The 15,450-nt window shown below is 51.6% G+C and overlaps 1 protein-coding gene across 2 annotated transcripts; it reads right to left on the bottom strand.

Moving 5' to 3' along the window:
• Positions 1-1,110: 1,110 nt before the first annotated feature.
• MAVS (mitochondrial antiviral signaling protein) lies at positions 1,111-14,420 on the bottom strand. 2 transcript variants are annotated; one of them, XM_055432191.2, is made up of 7 exons: positions 14,312-14,420; positions 10,132-10,318; positions 9,046-9,220; positions 7,592-7,764; positions 6,594-6,750; positions 3,572-4,074; positions 1,111-2,724 (listed from the first exon to the last, which is right to left on the bottom strand). In XM_055432191.2, exons 2-7 carry the CDS (start codon positions 10,246-10,248, stop codon positions 2,278-2,280), a joined length of 1,572 nt encoding a protein of 523 aa, XP_055288166.2. In that variant the 5' UTR covers positions 10,249-10,318; positions 14,312-14,420; the 3' UTR covers positions 1,111-2,277. The 2 variants fall into 2 exon arrangements, with proteins under 2 accessions (XP_055288166.2, XP_055288177.2); XM_055432202.2 differs by having other exon boundaries at positions 1,111-2,721; positions 14,312-14,396.
• Positions 14,421-15,450: the final 1,030 nt, after the last annotated feature.

Raw genomic sequence — 15,450 nt, 5'->3', positions numbered from 1 at the left:
CTCCCTTCACATCATCCAGGTCATGGTGACCTGCCTGGGTTTCCCTCCTACATGCAACCTCCGGCAGCTGAAACCATACTCCAAACCCAGGATTCTTTGAGATCTGACGCATCTCATCAACTACCCCAAGCCCTCTCCTTGCCAACAGCCAATCCCAATCCTGCCTGAAGTTGGCATTTTAGTTACAACAGCCAAAATAGGAATCCTGCACAATGCAGTCTAAATCAGGGCTTCTGGGCAGCATAATTTGAAAAGTTCCAGGACAGTCCTTGAATGTTTCCTACACACCTTATCCACAGATCTCTCCAAAACAGCTGGTCACTCTGTTTGAAATCCTACAATTTAAGAAGCATTCTTTGGGTTTACAAACTGCTTTCTGGAAATACTTTTTTCCAAAGCTATCTTGGGAGGATAACACATTAAAACCAATACCTGTTCATGAATTATTCACTGACCTAGGTACCTAGGAAGAAGGAGCCCAGAAGGCTGGTTAAGAGTAAAGGTGACACGGAGTGGTTGCAGACAGCTTCACTAGGGACCATCCCTGGCTTCAGGGTACAGGTGGTTCGGTCTGGAGAGAGGGCTGAAGATAAGTTCAGAGGTATAGGTAGAAGCCATTAGGTTGCTGAAGTCCTTGAGGGCAGTGCAAAGAAAGACTGTAGTAGCCAAAGCAGGGTGCAGGACTCTGCAGACTGACAGCTTGGGGGTGGGCCACAGTGACCCCCTAACTCTTATGTATCCCTAGAGCTCTAGTCCCTGTCCCTTGTAGAGCCCAGAAATGAAGGTAGCTCCTGAGGCTCCTGTGCCTGGCCCTTGTCCAGCAATGGCTGCCTGGAAAACACCCACAGGATATACTTCAATCCATCTGGCTGCTGCGGGGGGCACCCTAGCCCCCACCCTGCACAGATGCCCCAGTAGACATGTCTCCCTTCTCACTCCCAACAATCCCCAATGCATGGAACAAAGTAAGGGACAAATATGAAACGGGCATAGGCAGTAGGGGCTGGGTCTGCTTCTAAATGTGTGGCCAAGTGCTCCAGCCCCTCCACACTTGAATAGTGACAAAACCAACATGCATGCAAACTTCAGTAAGTAAAATGCCAGGAACCATTCTAAGGTTTATATAGATAAACTCATTTAATCCTCACAATAATAGGACATGTATATCTATATAATTTTACTATTCATCCCAATTATACAGGTGAGAAAACTGAGGCATAGAGAGATTAACACCTTGCCCAAGAGCACAGAGTTAGTAAGAGACAGAACAGGACATGGGCCTAACTTACCCTACACTGCAGCAGTGCATACTTACCCACCAGGCACTCTGCCTCTCACGCCCTCATCTCTACGTGGCCAGGCAGGGAAAGGTGAGAGAAGCATTTAGCGGCCACCTGCTTTGGACCAGGCACTTGACAAAAGATCTGTATGCTCCAATCTCAGGAGAATTCAGTGAAGGATGAGACACAATCCTCATTGTCCACATGGGTAAGCAAGACCAGAGAAGTCTGATTATCTGCCAAGGCCACACAGCCCACGAAGAGGTGGAGCTGAAATCCAAACCTTGGCCTGAGCTCTGTCCTGCAGGTTCTCCCTCTCCAACCCCCACAGGGAGCTAAAGAGAACAGAGACTAGGATGAGGAGGCTGGAGAGGGGCTCTTTAGGTTTCTCAGGTCTAGCACCTGATCAGAGGTGCTTGGGAATCTCTTCCCAGGGGTCCATGGGAATCTCTGGACCTCCTCCCATCTTTGTGTGGTAGGGAGGGGAACCAGAGAGACAGTGGACTAAGTCCTTAAAGATGGGCCTCCCTGCTGCTCTGCAGGGGGCTACTAGGCCACTGGGGGCTAGAGTGATGTCCCCTACCCCATCTATTGGTTGCAGGGACCAGGCAGGAGAGGGAAGGTTTCCGACCCACTGTGGTCCCCAGTGGCACCTCCTGATTCTTGCACTTGGGTAAAGAGGGATAAGGCCTAGACGGGAGCACCTTCTCCAGGGGTTAAGGGCAATAACCAGATGGCCAGCTGGGCGAGGACTGGAGCACCAGGAGCAGCCCAGGGCCCGGTAAGCAAAGGATGGTGGGGGAGCCACCAAGGGCATGAGATGGGACAGAAATACTGCCCCCAAGGACTAGGCCTGTGGCCCCCTGCCTCCCTTCTGACCCAGCTTCTGCCAGCCCCAAAAAAAGGGTCAAGGATGGTGAGACAGCTCAGCTCGGTGACTCGGGCAGATGTACCAATGGAAAGAGAGAAGATGAATGGCAAGAAGGACCCAGGAGCTTCACTGGGGTAGTCGCCGTCGGTACAGTGAAGCCAGGAGCACCAAAAGTGCCCCGGCCATGGCCACCCCGAGCCATGGAGGCCAGGGCATGGTCCTGACCACAGGCAATTCCTCCAACTTTTCCTCTGCCTGGAATTTCGGGGTAGTGTGTGTCCCGGAGCTGTCCCCCAGGATGGAGGTGCTGGGGTTCTCATGGATCCTAATGGTGTCTTCCGACATATACTCATTCTCCTCCGGGGCATTGTCAGGCCCCATGCCCAGGGAGTTACTGTGGCTGATGGCGAGGTCTGCAGAGCAGCCTGAGAACGGCTGGCTGTCCATCCTAGATACCAGCCTGCCAGGCTTGCTCAGCTCCAGCTCTGAGCCCCAGCAGTCAGAGCTGCGGTCTGGACAGAGTGATGTGCCTCCAGTGGCAGTGCCGGTGGGCACTGGTGATGCTGGAGTCTCCTGGGAAAGAAAGGAAGAACTAGAGGGGCTGAAGATGGTAGGGGACAAGCCAGGTTGGGTAGCCCCACTCCCAGGACAGGCCAAAAACTGACAACCCAACCCCTCAGTAGCCAGCCCACAGTGCCAAAAGGCAATCTTCTCTTGGGGACTCAACTCAATGATAGTGTAGGAAAACAGTCAGGGAAGAGGGGACTAAGGCCTTGCAGGAGCATCAGTGGTGAGACTTCCTCCAGGGTTGAGAGCTCTACTTATTGGCCTGCTTCTGAGCTCACTTCTACCCCAGGGAGCCCTTGGTCATGTGTGGTCCACTGTACTTTGACTTTCTACCTGGGCTTGATGGCCATGAAGCAGCTACAGGGTCAGAGGTTGGGCCATGGACTTGGTTCTTCCAGGCAGACAGCAGCAGTAGGGTTAGATAAGCAGTTCAGAGGCAACTGTGAAGGCTACTAGGTCAGAGTAGATGGGCTGGACTAGACTTTGTAAAACCTATTGGACAAGCCAGATATCCCAGCAGTTTAGAGCAAGGTGTTGAGGCAAACAGGAATGTTTCTTCATCTGCAAAATAACACTGCTGAGCTTAAAGGGGAGCTGTGAGCTCTAAATGGGTTAATGCACATGACCAGCGGAGGTTGTCTAGCAAGCCTGACTCTCCTGAAGCATCCACACTTGACAGCTCTAATGATTATTATTATTCTAAAGAACAGGGTGTTAGGTCTGGATGAGATTGGGTCTCAGTTCTCCCTATTCCCTCAAAAAGCAGCCCTGGATCAGGCTGGAGTCAGAATGGAGACTGGAGGGGGGCTGGGGGGAGAGGCTTGGATCACTGCTAGGAGGGGTAAGAACTCACCTTCACGAGTCTATTGCTGCTTCTAATGGTGAGCCGTGTATTGGCAGGTACCTTACTGGGCACTGTGCTTGCAGGTATTCTGTGGTCAGGTATCCCACTAGTAGGCACTTTGGGTGGCACCATGCCAGAACGCACTGAGTTGATGGGCAATCTGGATGGTGCTAGACTGGTGGGCACTGCACCAGGGGGCTTCAAGCTGGTGGGCAACTTGGAAGGCACTGAGCTGCCAAATGCTGAGTTGGTGGGCACCTTGGAGGGCGCTGTGCTGGTAGTCATAGGGTTGTTGGGCACCCCTGCCCCACTGGAGCAGATGGTACCTTCAGCCTGGTCACCAGCACCTCCTGCAGAGGTCAAGCCAGTGGAGGAGGAGGAGGTGCCAACAGATGGAGCTGACACTGGGGGTCCAGGCAAGCGACTTGCCCTGGGGGTAGAACGGGCCAAGGGCTGGAAGGAGACAGTCGGAGACACAGGCCCATGGAGTGACGTGGAACTGGAGACAACGCCTGCAGGTGGTGAAAATGAGAAACACAAACCCACAGGAGTGTTATCCTTGGATCAGAGGGATAGAGAAGGGTCTCTGTCTCAACTCACACCATCCCTACTGCATCCAACCTCCCACCCATGGAGGAGTCTCCAGTCCCTTTAGTCACTGATCCCAGGGCTGAAGGCCTAATGGTTGCAGATAAATCTTTGGTCCTGTCCCTCCTCAGTCCCTGACCTGTTGTCTCACAAGAGCAAAATGATCTCTCCCTCTAACAGGGTCTCAGTTCAGTTCAGTCCAGTTCAGTCACTCAGTCGTGTCCGACTCTCCGCGACCCCATGAATCACAGCACGCCAGGCCTCCCTGTCCATCACCAACTCCCGGAGTTCACTCAAACTCATGTCCATCGAGTCAGTGATGCCATCCAGCCATCTCATTCTCGGTCGTCCCCTTATCCTCCTGCCCCCAATCCCTCCCAGCATCAGTCTTTTCCAGTGAGTCAACTCTTCGCATGAGGTGGTCAAAGTACTGGAGTTTCAGCTTTAGCATCAGTCCTTCCAATGAACACCCAGGACTGATCTCCTTTAGAATGGACCGGTTCGATCTCCATGCAGTCCAAGGGACTCACAAGAGTCTTCTCCAGCACCACAGTTCAAAAGCATCAATCCTTCGGCAATCAGCTTTCTTCACAGTCCAACTCTCACATCCATACATGACTAATGGAAAAACTATAGCCTTGACTAGACGGACCTTTGTCGGCAAAGTAATGTCTCTGCTTTTCAGTATGCTATCTAGGTTGGTCATAACTTTCCTTCCAAGGAGTAAGCATCTTTTCATTTCATGGCTGCAATCAGCATCTACAGTGATTTTGGAGCCCCCAAAAATAAAGTCAGCCACTGTTTCCACTGTTTCTCCATCTATTTCCCATGAAGTGATGGGACCAGATGCCATGATCTTAGTTTTCTGAATGTTGAGAAGCCTGAAAATCATTATTAGTTTTCTTCTCTGCTTTTTCTTCTCCTGCCTGGGACACCCTCTTTTCTCTTGTCTGCCTTTACCAACCTCTCCTTAGACTAGTAGAATCCTGGATGTTTCTCCTACTGCCATCTTTCTTCTCAGCAGGAACAATCATAGGCCAGGGCAAGGGGCAGCAGGATGGCTCAAGCAGAAGAGCTCACACCAGTCATATGGCACCAGAGACACAGTGAGCGCCCCCCTTCTAGGAGGCCTAAGGGCTTGTGGGTGCAGGGACAAAACCAACCCTGGGAGGAGGGCCTGAACTGGGGGAAGCAGGAGGGAGTAGGTGGTGATGGTCCATAAGGGTAGTTATATAAGGATTTGCCACGGAACTCTGAAAACACACATGCCAGGCCCTACATCTGACAAAGGTCAGGAGTGATTCTGATGTCAACCCCACCCCTACCCCAAATCTACCACCATAACATCTCATGGGACCTGTGTCTATCCTTATACTGAAATTAAAGTGCCCTTTGTCTCCCTGGTCCACAGCAGTATTTCCTGAAAAGGTATTCCACAGCAAGCTGGCACTGCCAAGTGCAAAAGGATGCTTGGGATAGAGTGACAGGAGCATGGAACACTAAGGATGGCTTCTCTGAACCTTTAACTGCTCATGTGCCTTGTGGCTGTTCCATGGGCACTGGGGGCTGACTGGGCACCAATGTTATGTGGAACTCAATTTAGGAAATATGCCAGCCTGAAAGATCAGAGTAGATAGCATTATAATCCTGAGACGTCTGATGTGAGGGTCCAGGCCCTTGGATGATGAAGAATATACTTCCTCTGGGGACTGAAATGTTTGAGTGATTTGCTGGGAGCTGGAGACCCCTTTGGGATGGGGCAGTGCTCCCTGCCAACAGCTGGCCCAGCCCTGTACTCTCCTTACACTGTCCTCGAGGTCCTGGTGGATCCCTTATATCCCTTAGGCATAGTGCAGACGTGGCCCCAATTCACTTCTTCTACCTGAATCCACGCCCTCTGCAATGTGACCTTATCAGTCCTCTCATTGAGGGATGGAGTCTATCTTTCTACTCCTCAGTGCTGGGCTGGCCTGGTAATTTGCTTTGTCCCAAAGAGAGACACAGGAGGAAAACTGCATCAGTTTTGAACCAATGACCCAGGAGTCCTCTCTCCCTCTCTCAGAACAGAGCTCGGCTCAGGTATATGAAATGGGCTTGTCCACTGGGAGACGAGAGGTTCATGGAAGAGAACCGAGATGATCCAGCCAAGATCCGTAAACAATTTATATGTAAACTGATGTGTATACAAGAGGGGATTCAGCCCAGCTGAGCCAGCCCAAATTGCTGACCCACACAATCATGAGCTAAATAAATAGTTGTTATTTTAAGCTACCAAATTCCGGGACTGTCTGTTACAAAGCAGATACTAACCAATATGTCCTCTGAGGAAGGCTGTTCCCTGGGGAATACCACCTTTGCCTCCTGTCCAAGAAAGCCAGAGGGACAACCCTCTTACCCTCACTGGGAGGTCAGAAAGGCGCTATAATCCAGAGTCCATGCATACCTGCTGTGTGGGTACTGCCCAGTTCTGTGTCTTGCTCCTGATGTACACTGGAGGTCAGAGTGCTAAGGGCCACCGTGTCAGACAAGGGCGCCAGGGGGCCACCCAGCCTCTTCAGGACAGCCCCAGAATGGGATGGTTGTGGGGCTTTCTCTGAATTCTGCAAGAGGGAATATAAGAATAAGGTAGTCGCTTCTTCCAGGAGCTGACAAAGGGCAACTTATGCTTGAGACAGCTCCTACAGGCCACAGTCTATACCATAGAGCACAGGACCAAGGAATTCTTTACCTCAGCTTTGACCATTGCCAGAACTTCTGTCTACAGGTGACTGTGAACCTACTTCACAGAAAATCATTGTATGGGGGAGTCCCTATTCATCTGTCTGACCCTAAAGAAAAGTCTCCCTCTCTGGGGCCACTGCACAGACCTTTTCTTAGGCTTGAAGTTCAGGATTTGGTGTCTCCTAGACCACTCCAGTGTTCTTGCCTGGAGAATCCCAGGGACGGGGGAGCCTGGTGGGCTTCTGTCTATGGGGTCACACAGAGTCGGACACGACTGAAGTGACTTAGCAGCAGCAGCAGCAGCAGACACCTCACTGCCCAGTCATCATATCCCAATAGAATCAGCCATATTTCCCCCAAACTTGGCTTTACTGACGATGATTACAGCTCCAACCATCCATCCCTTACCCCACCACCTCCTGCTCCTTCACTCCCCTTATCTGGTCATACCCTGATCCCTTGACTCAGCTCAACAGCTCAAGTGGACCATTGCAAAGACCCCAAAATTGTGACCTCACAGCTGACTGATGACAGAGAGGTGAGGCTGCCATGTGGTGAAGACCTGGTCAACAGTCTGGCAGCTGGTCTGGGGCAGATCCAAATTGCGAGAGTTTGGGGTTCTGAGCAGAAATTAGGTAGGATCTGTGGGGGGCTTCCAGAAGGTTGGGCGGGCAGAAGCGAGAAGACAGGGACACAAAAGCAGGAGGTGTGTAGACGCACCTCTCCCAAGGACTCTGGTGGCTGGGTATCCTGGACAGGCATAGGGTAACTTGGCTCGTACTCTGTGTGGCCATTGCCAGGGATGCTGGGGGCCACAGCAGGCATGGAGGGCCTTGGAATCTCAGCAGGAACTGATGGTGGCTCCAGTGGGGCTGGAGGGTGGTTTGGATTCCCTGAAGGATAAAGATAAAGTGATGTCAAGGAGGAATTGGAGACTCTCAGGGACAGGAGAGGCCTGGGTGCTCCCAGGTCATGGTTATCAGTTTCCCCACAGCACCAAAAGCTACCCTGAGGTGGAAGGCACCCCTCAGAGGAGACCTGTGTCACCAAGTGGGAGGCAGGTACTAGAGGGAGAGTAGAGATGGAGAGGACAAGGAGAGGGAGAGGTAGGAGAGGGGAGAGTGTGGGGGGTACCTCAGAAGCCTCTCACCACCCTGCCTGTATTAGCGGTCATCACTTCTCTGTCCCCAGGCATTCTGGACACAGTGGCTTTCTGCTCCTCCTTGTGGGTGGCTTTCACCACTAACTGACCCTGGGCCTAAAGCTGCTTCCGTAACCCCTCCCCTTTGCCCCCACCAACCATGCCTGGTCCTATCACAGCTGTGTGTATCTGGGGAAATCACAAATTGTTAATCTCCACAAATGAAGAGATGAGTTAGGAAGGAAGGAAAGAAGGGGGGTAGGGAGAAAGAAAGGCAAACATGGTGATATTTTTAAGGCTGTGAATCTGAGCAGTGTGTCAGGAATTGTCTCTATCTGAAATATAAACAGGTCTTGTGTGAGTTTTCTCCCTGCCTCAGGCCCTGAGACCCTGGCCTCAGTGGACCCCCCTCTGAGTACTTGGCTTGGCAGGGAGCACTGAGAGAGCACTGAGGGATAACAGGGCAACTAGGAGTTGGAGGGGGAGGGAGCGGGCCGTTAGGCGGCTCTAGGGGAAACCAGGGGGAGGGGAAGCGATGAGGGGAAAGGAAGGAAGAAGCCCATGAGGAAGAAAGGAGAGACAGTCAAGGGATGGGGAGAGAAGAGATGAACAGAGACAGGGAAGGTGAACCAAGGGAGAGGAGACGGGAGGAAGTGAGAAAAGCGTGGGAAGCAAACATCATAGCTGCAAAAATTAGAGGAGGCTCCACCTGCTGAGCAGGTGGAAGGTGCCAGCTCCCGCTAAGCACTCACCACGCCATCATCCTGTGGTTTTCACAGCAGCCCTACAAGCTAGATGTTGCCATTAGTCCCATTCCACAGAAAAGACTGAGACTTAGGGAATGAAGGGGCTTGGTCAAAGGGTTCATAAGTCGCTAAGCAGGGATCTACACTCAGGTTTGCCCACTGCCCAGGAGTGATGGGAGAGATGGTGGCAGAGGAAGACAGCAGGTATAGGGTAAGGGGAGAGGGAGAGCGAAGGCCAGGGGAATCAGACAGGAGTTCCAGAAGAGGGGCCAGGGCAGCTGGCTCACGTGGCAGGTTGCTCTGGTAGACACGGGCCACTTCATCAGCGAGACCAGTGTGCTCACAGGCCCTCAGTGCCCCGATGAAGGAATGCACCCAGCCGTTCCTCCGCCGAAGACTGTTGAAGAGCTCCCAGAGGGTGCCCTGGTTTCCCTGGCGCTCAAAGTAGGCCCGAAGTCGGTCCTGAAAGACACAGCCCCGCCACCCAGATCAAGTCAGGTAGCCCTGAACCCCTCCCCACAGCTGCAAGTGGAGGTACCTAAAAAGCTACAAGATGGAGGCAGCCAGCTGAAGCTGGGTCAGAGCCCAGGACAAGGCCAGAGTTTTGAGCCCAAGTTCCCAGACCCAGGAAATAGGTCTTTACTGTGTCCCAGGCTCTCTTCTCAGGGCTTTGCGTGAACTGTCTTATTCAATGCTATTATTATCCCTACTCTACTGACGAGGAAACGAGGCTCAGCACATACAAACAAGTGACCAGATAGCAGAAACCCACAGAAAACATTTACAGCAGAACTAAATGATAAGGTATTCCTGCAAACACCAAAATACAAGAGAGAGAAGCCAAATTCCACCAGCCACAAACTCAAATACCACCAGTATCTGCATGCAGGAAGCAGAGGGAGACCTCGGAGTTCAATGTGGAGACAGCTAAAACTGGGAGGGGCTGGGCTCACCTCACTAGGAGCCCACAGCAAGTGCCAAAGGGGCTAGCACCATCTGGCTCCTAAGGACTCTGAAAGTTGAGCCCTGGGACTCTGCCAGAATGGGTCCCATGACCAGGAAAAAGGAATTGAGACTAAGCAGGAATAAGGACAAGAGATGGAGAAGGTTCCAGTGAAAGTGAGTAAGGGGCCCCGAGCCCAGAAATCTCAATTCTATATTTTGGAGCACTATACCAAAACAACACAAGAACCTCAACAGGGTTGGAAAGGACACCGTGAGCTGCACGTCATTCTGAAGGTTAGAAAACTGTCAACAATGGGAAGCAGGATACAGACAACAGAGAAGGAAGGAGTTGGTCCTGGCCTGGGAGAAGCTCTGAATTCCACAACCCTGCCCCCAAGTCAGTACCTGGCTGTCAGGCCCTGGCTTACCTGGTCACTTGTTGTGAGGCAGGACAGGTGAGGCAGAATATCCAGAACATAAATATTGCAAAAATTGCTGTAATGGTAGCGGATATACTCATAAGTTTTGTCCTCGGCAAACGTCATCACTGTCTGGGTTCTGAATTGGCAGAGGGCTCTGGCCCATGAAGGGTCGATGGACTGAGAGGAATAAAGGCTGGAAGAAAACAGAGCATACATGGCAACCAAGTTGGGAGTAGGGTTGGACAAAAGGCAATTCTTTCTTTTCCACCACTTTGGAACATTTGCTTTTTTCTTTAATCATCCTACTTTATTACTTATTTTTATTTGGCTGTGTTGGGTCTTAGTAACAGCATGTGGGATCTTAGTTCCCCGACAAGGGATAAAACCCATGAGCCCTGCATTGGAAGGCAGATTCTTAACCACTGGACCACCAAGGAAGTCACCATCCTACTTTATCATTGTGTTAGTATCAGAGGCCCTCAATCAATCTGCTTAAAAACAAATTGATGGGGGAAAAAAAAATCAGATTCAGAAGACCTAGGGCCCAGTTCTGCTCTTCAGGTTGGTCAGTGTTTGGGAAGAGCTCTGGCTCCTGCCTCATCATCCCCAGGTCTGAATGTGCCCCCAGCTGCTGACAGCAACAGCTGGAAGAGCTGCTTCTTTGGAGAATACTGAGAGGAAAGGGAAAGACAGGGAGAAGGGGGAAGAAACAGGGAAGGAGAAGGGGTAGAGGGAGAGGATGCGGAGAAGAACAAGGCACCCAACATCATAATAGGATCTATCCTATTCTTACCATGAAGAAAATGCAGTAACAAGGAATTAAGGGGGCTTGCTAGTTAGTAGCAGAGCAAAGAACTGAGGTCTTTAGGATCTGGGATCAGGTTCTTCCCAGAACATGACTGCAGGCCCACCATTACATTAAAACTTGCCTTGTACATAATTTCAGGGTAGGAGGCTAAGTTCCATTCCTGGGTGTGACTCCAGGAAAGTTATCATGCTTTCCCAGCTTTATCCTCACCCCTAAAATAGCTCAGAGAGGTTGTTCTGAAAATACAGTAGTTCAGTCTTATAAGCCTGAAAATTTAAAATGCCCCAGGGACTTCCCTGGCAGTACAGTAGTTAAGACTCCATGCCTCCATTGCAGGGGTCACTGGTGGGAACAAAGATTTCACATGCCACAGGGCGTGGCCAAAAAAAACAACACATAAAGTGCTCCAAATACAATCAATTGCTGCCGGTTGCTTATGTAGCACTTACCACAATTTTCAATTATAGATCTGTTTGTTTGCTTGCTCCCTTTTTTTAAAAAATTTCTATTTTATTTATTTTTGCTCTGCCAAGCGGCATGAGGGATCTTAGTTCCCCAACTAGGGTCAAACTTGTGTCCCCTACAGTGATTGCATGGAGTCTTAACCATTGGGCCACCAGGGAAGTGCCTGCTTGTTTCTTATTTGCCTTTCTCATGGGAGAGAGCTGCAGGGAATAAGCCAGACAAGATCTCTGCCATCATCCAATTTACATTCTACTAGAATGGGACAGACAAATCAGTAAAAATATACATAAATAAGGATTTCAGATAGCAATAAAGGTTATAGAGAAAATAAAGCAGATGAGACAGTCCCTGAAGATGGGGATGCTTCTTGAACTGGGGTGGGGAAGGAAGCCTTTTTGAATCGACATTTAAGCTGAATGGTTCTTTGTTGTAAGGAGATCAGAATTTTGCACATAGGACACAGGAAGTTAGAAGTCCTAAGGTGGGAACAAGCTTGACATGTTTAAAGAATAGAATGTAGACTGGAGTTGTCCAGGTTTAGAAAGCGAGGAGGAGGGGCAGATATCAAGGTCAGGAAGGTTGGGAAGGATTGCTAATGTAGAACATTATAGGAAAGAACTTTGTGTTTTATTTGGAGTGAAACACGGAGCCGTTGGAGAGTTCTAAGCAGGAAAAGGAGAGGATTTGATTTATATTAAAGACTTCTGTGGTGGTTGTAAGGACCCTGGACTGTGGCGGGGTCATGACAGAAGCAGGGAGACAAGTCAGGAGGTCACAGCAGGGAATACATGACAGGTATGGCCAGGATGATAACCATGGAAGTGGCGACAGGTGAGTGGATTCTGATATTTTGTGGATATGGGAGGTGAAGGAGAGAGAAGAATCAAAGATTACTTCTTAGGCACTGGGTGGATGGAGGGTGTCACTTAGCAAGCCAGAAAATCCGGGGGAGAAGCAGTGGTGCAGAGAAGACTCCAGAACTCCCAACAAGTGAAGCTTGAGATGCTATCAGATATTCAAAGGGGTTTTCAGGGAGAGAAGTGGGCAGAGGACACAGGGGGAGACTGGGGTTGAAACATGGGTGTCAGTTTGGTGAGACCTCAAGGAGACAGTGTTGCAAAGCAGAGTGCCCAAAAGTTGCTGAGGCTACCAGTCCCCTGCCATGTGGGAAACGATGCAGCTGTCCTGCCTACCTGCTGCCCACTGGCCCCATGGCCGCATGCTGTATGACTTCCTTTGCCAACCACAAGTGCTATACCTCTTGTGGGGCGAGAACCAATGACAGAAGTCAAGAGGATCAGGAAGGTGGGGCGGGGGTGCTCTGAGCCTTCAAGAGAGGAACAGAGAACTCTGTGGTGGTGACCAGATCCCTCCTTCCCTCCCATGGGATCCAGGGAGGCCCTAGGAGAGAGTCAGGTGATACATTCTTCTGCATTCCAGCCTCAGCCCTCAAGGCATACAGTTTGGGAAGTATGGATGTATGAAATAGTCTCAACCAAAAAGAGAGGAAGCTCATATTTGTTCACACTTACTGAAGGTCTACTATCGGCAAAGTGAAAGTGAAAGTCACTCAGTCCTGCCCGACTCTTTGCCACCCCATGGAATTCTCCAGGCCAGAATACTGGAGTGGGTTACCTTTCCCTTCTCCAAGGGATCTTCCCAACCCAGGGATCGAACCCAGGTCTCCCGCACTGCAGGCGAATTCTTTACCAGCTGAGCCACAAGGGAAGCCCAAGAACATTGGAGTGGGTAGCCTATCCTTTCTCCAGTGGATCTTCCCCACCCAGGAATCCAACCAGGGTCTCCTGCATTGGAGACGGATTCTTTACCAACTGAACTATCACGTAAGCCCTCTACTATAGACAGGCACACCCTAAATTTCTTTCATTTAATTCTTGCCATAATCCTAAAAGGAAAAGTGATGCCAAGTTGTCCAGCTGACCAGTGGCCTAACAGAATTGGAACCCAGGACTTGCTGCCTCATTGCATGTCTCACCATACATCTTGAGGACATAGAGACCTCTGTGGCAAGTGAGACTCACACAGCCCCCTGCGTTCAAGCCCTCAGAGAGGCGAAGGACACGGCCTGGGTGAGGAGAGGTCGCTGAGTGACAGTGTGCCTAAGACGCAATATTTAGTCCCTTCTCTTGTGAGAAATTGAAGTCTTTCGGCCAGGTCTGAGGTCGTTTTAGCCCTGCCCTCCACAAGAGCCGGTTCTCGGGTCCTTCCAGATGTTTTTGAGTCCTCAAAATAAGGATGTCAGTTTCGTTTTTTCCGAAGTTTTCCTGGCACCTCCTTCCGGGTCTCAGAGAAGATTGTGCGCGGAGTGTTCTGGAGTGTTCCTGACGGTCGCCGCTAGGAGGGCACCAGAGGCTCAGAGAGCGCCCCCATCCCGGAAGGGGCGAGGCCTCACAACCTCTGCTCGGAATCCTGAATTTCTGGGCCAGGGTCAGGTCCGCCGAGGGCCAGGAGGCTGTTCTGAGTAGGTATCATCGCCGAGAACAGCCGAGACCCGAGGAGGGCAGCAGTCGCGACCGCGAAAGGCGCGGCCGCTGATTCAGGCGCACCAGGGCTAGGCCTCGCCTTGGGGTCACCCTGGGCCTGCGGACGGCTGGAGGAACTCAGTAACCAGAGCCCCTCTCCTTCCGGCCCAACCTCCCCTCCAGCCCGGGCAGACGCCCGCGCCACCCACCTCCAGAGCGCAGGGTGCTGGATGCGGCACGCGGAGCTCTCGCTGCCGCGAACCCCGCTGTGCATTAGGACCCGCTGTTCCCAGTCCCCCGCGCGCCTTAAGCCTCTTGCGCCCCGACGGACTCCGAGTCCCACTCGGCTTCTGCGCCGCGGACCACCTCCCCGAAAGGCGTCCTTGCTCCCTGAACCCAGAGGACCGAGCTCCTGAGTCGGCGATCTTACCTTGGGTAGCCGCGACCCGGCGACCTGCCTTCAGCTGCGGCTGCGGGGAACCTTCCCCAGCGGGGAGGGAGGAGACAGACCGGGACCGCGCGGCCATTGGCCAGACGCGGGGGCGGGGCTTCGCGGCCAGCTGCTGCGGCTGGTCAGCGCGGGCCGGCCCTTGACCTCGGTCTGCTAGCCTCGCGGCGCTGGACCTGGGATCGGAACTGACCTGATTTTCTACTGCGTGATCGGAGGAGCAGATGATCTTTCCTTCTTTCTCTCGAGCAACTTCCAGGGGGAAGTCTAGGGTCTGACTAGAAACCAAGTAGAAACCAAGCGGGGCTCAGTCCCAACACTTCCTACGCGAACCTACCCTCCTCCGAGGAATAATTTGAGGGTTGAGGGCTTTTATGTCGTTCGATCCTGGACTCACAGGGCCTAGCACACAGTCAGTGCTCAATAAATGTCGGCTGTCACAAGGGTTCGAGTGCTTAACCAAGTGACACCCTTTCTGGGCCTGAGAAGGCAGGATCGGGATGTGTAGGTGTATGCAGGGCAAGGGCGCCAAGGTTGGCTCGGTCCACACACAGGGTGTGGGCCTTGAGTGCTGCATGGGAAAGGCCTCTAGGCTCAAGGATTTAGGGCAGTATCTCCCGGCAGTGCTCGCCCTTCCTCTGCTGGGCCAAAGGACAATTACTGGGTGCCCACTTTGTTCCAGGTACAGACTTAATTAAAGTCTTGTATCTTCAGTTCAGTTCAGTTGCTCAGTCTTGTCCGACTCTTTGCAACCCCAGGAATCACAGGACGCCAAGCCTCCCTGTCTATCACCAACTCCCGGAGTTCACTCAAACTCATATCCATCGAGTCGGTGATGCCATCCAGCCATCTCATTCTCTGTCGTCCCCTTCTCCTCCTGCCCCCAATCCCTCCCAGCATTAGAGTCTTATATCTTAGAGCCCATTAAATATTTTCAAAATAACCACATAGAAGTTTATTTTTTCCTGTTTTAAAGAAAGATTTAAAGATCTGGGGAAATGTTTGGTAATTTTTAAACATATGCCAACCCTATCAACCAGCAACCTCTCCTGGCTGACCTATGAGTCCACCTAGAAACACGCACTATACTGTTCATGTTTATTCACAATAGGCAAACTCTG

The sequence above is a fragment of the Moschus berezovskii genome, chromosome 15 (assembly GCF_049115385.1).
Source record: "Moschus berezovskii isolate FMDL1 chromosome 15, NW_MosBer_1.0, whole genome shotgun sequence".
Classification (NCBI taxonomy): domain Eukaryota; kingdom Metazoa; phylum Chordata; class Mammalia; order Artiodactyla; family Moschidae; genus Moschus; species Moschus berezovskii.
Note: the sequence above shows the minus strand (reverse complement) of the source record. Positions and strands in the feature narration are given on the sequence as shown.

Coding starts and splice junctions, on each gene's coding strand:
- MAVS (XM_055432191.2), bottom strand. CDS start 10,248: ATGACGTTTGCCGAGGACAAAACTTATGAGTATATCCGCTACCATTAC. Junction 9,221..10,131: donor GCCTCACAACAAGTGACCAG/GTAAGCCAGGGC, acceptor TGTGTCTTTCAG/GACCGACTTCGGGCCTACTT. Junction 2,725..3,571: donor GCAGCAATAGACTCGTGAAG/GTGAGTTCTTAC, acceptor TTTCTTTCCCAG/GAGACTCCAGCATCACCAGT.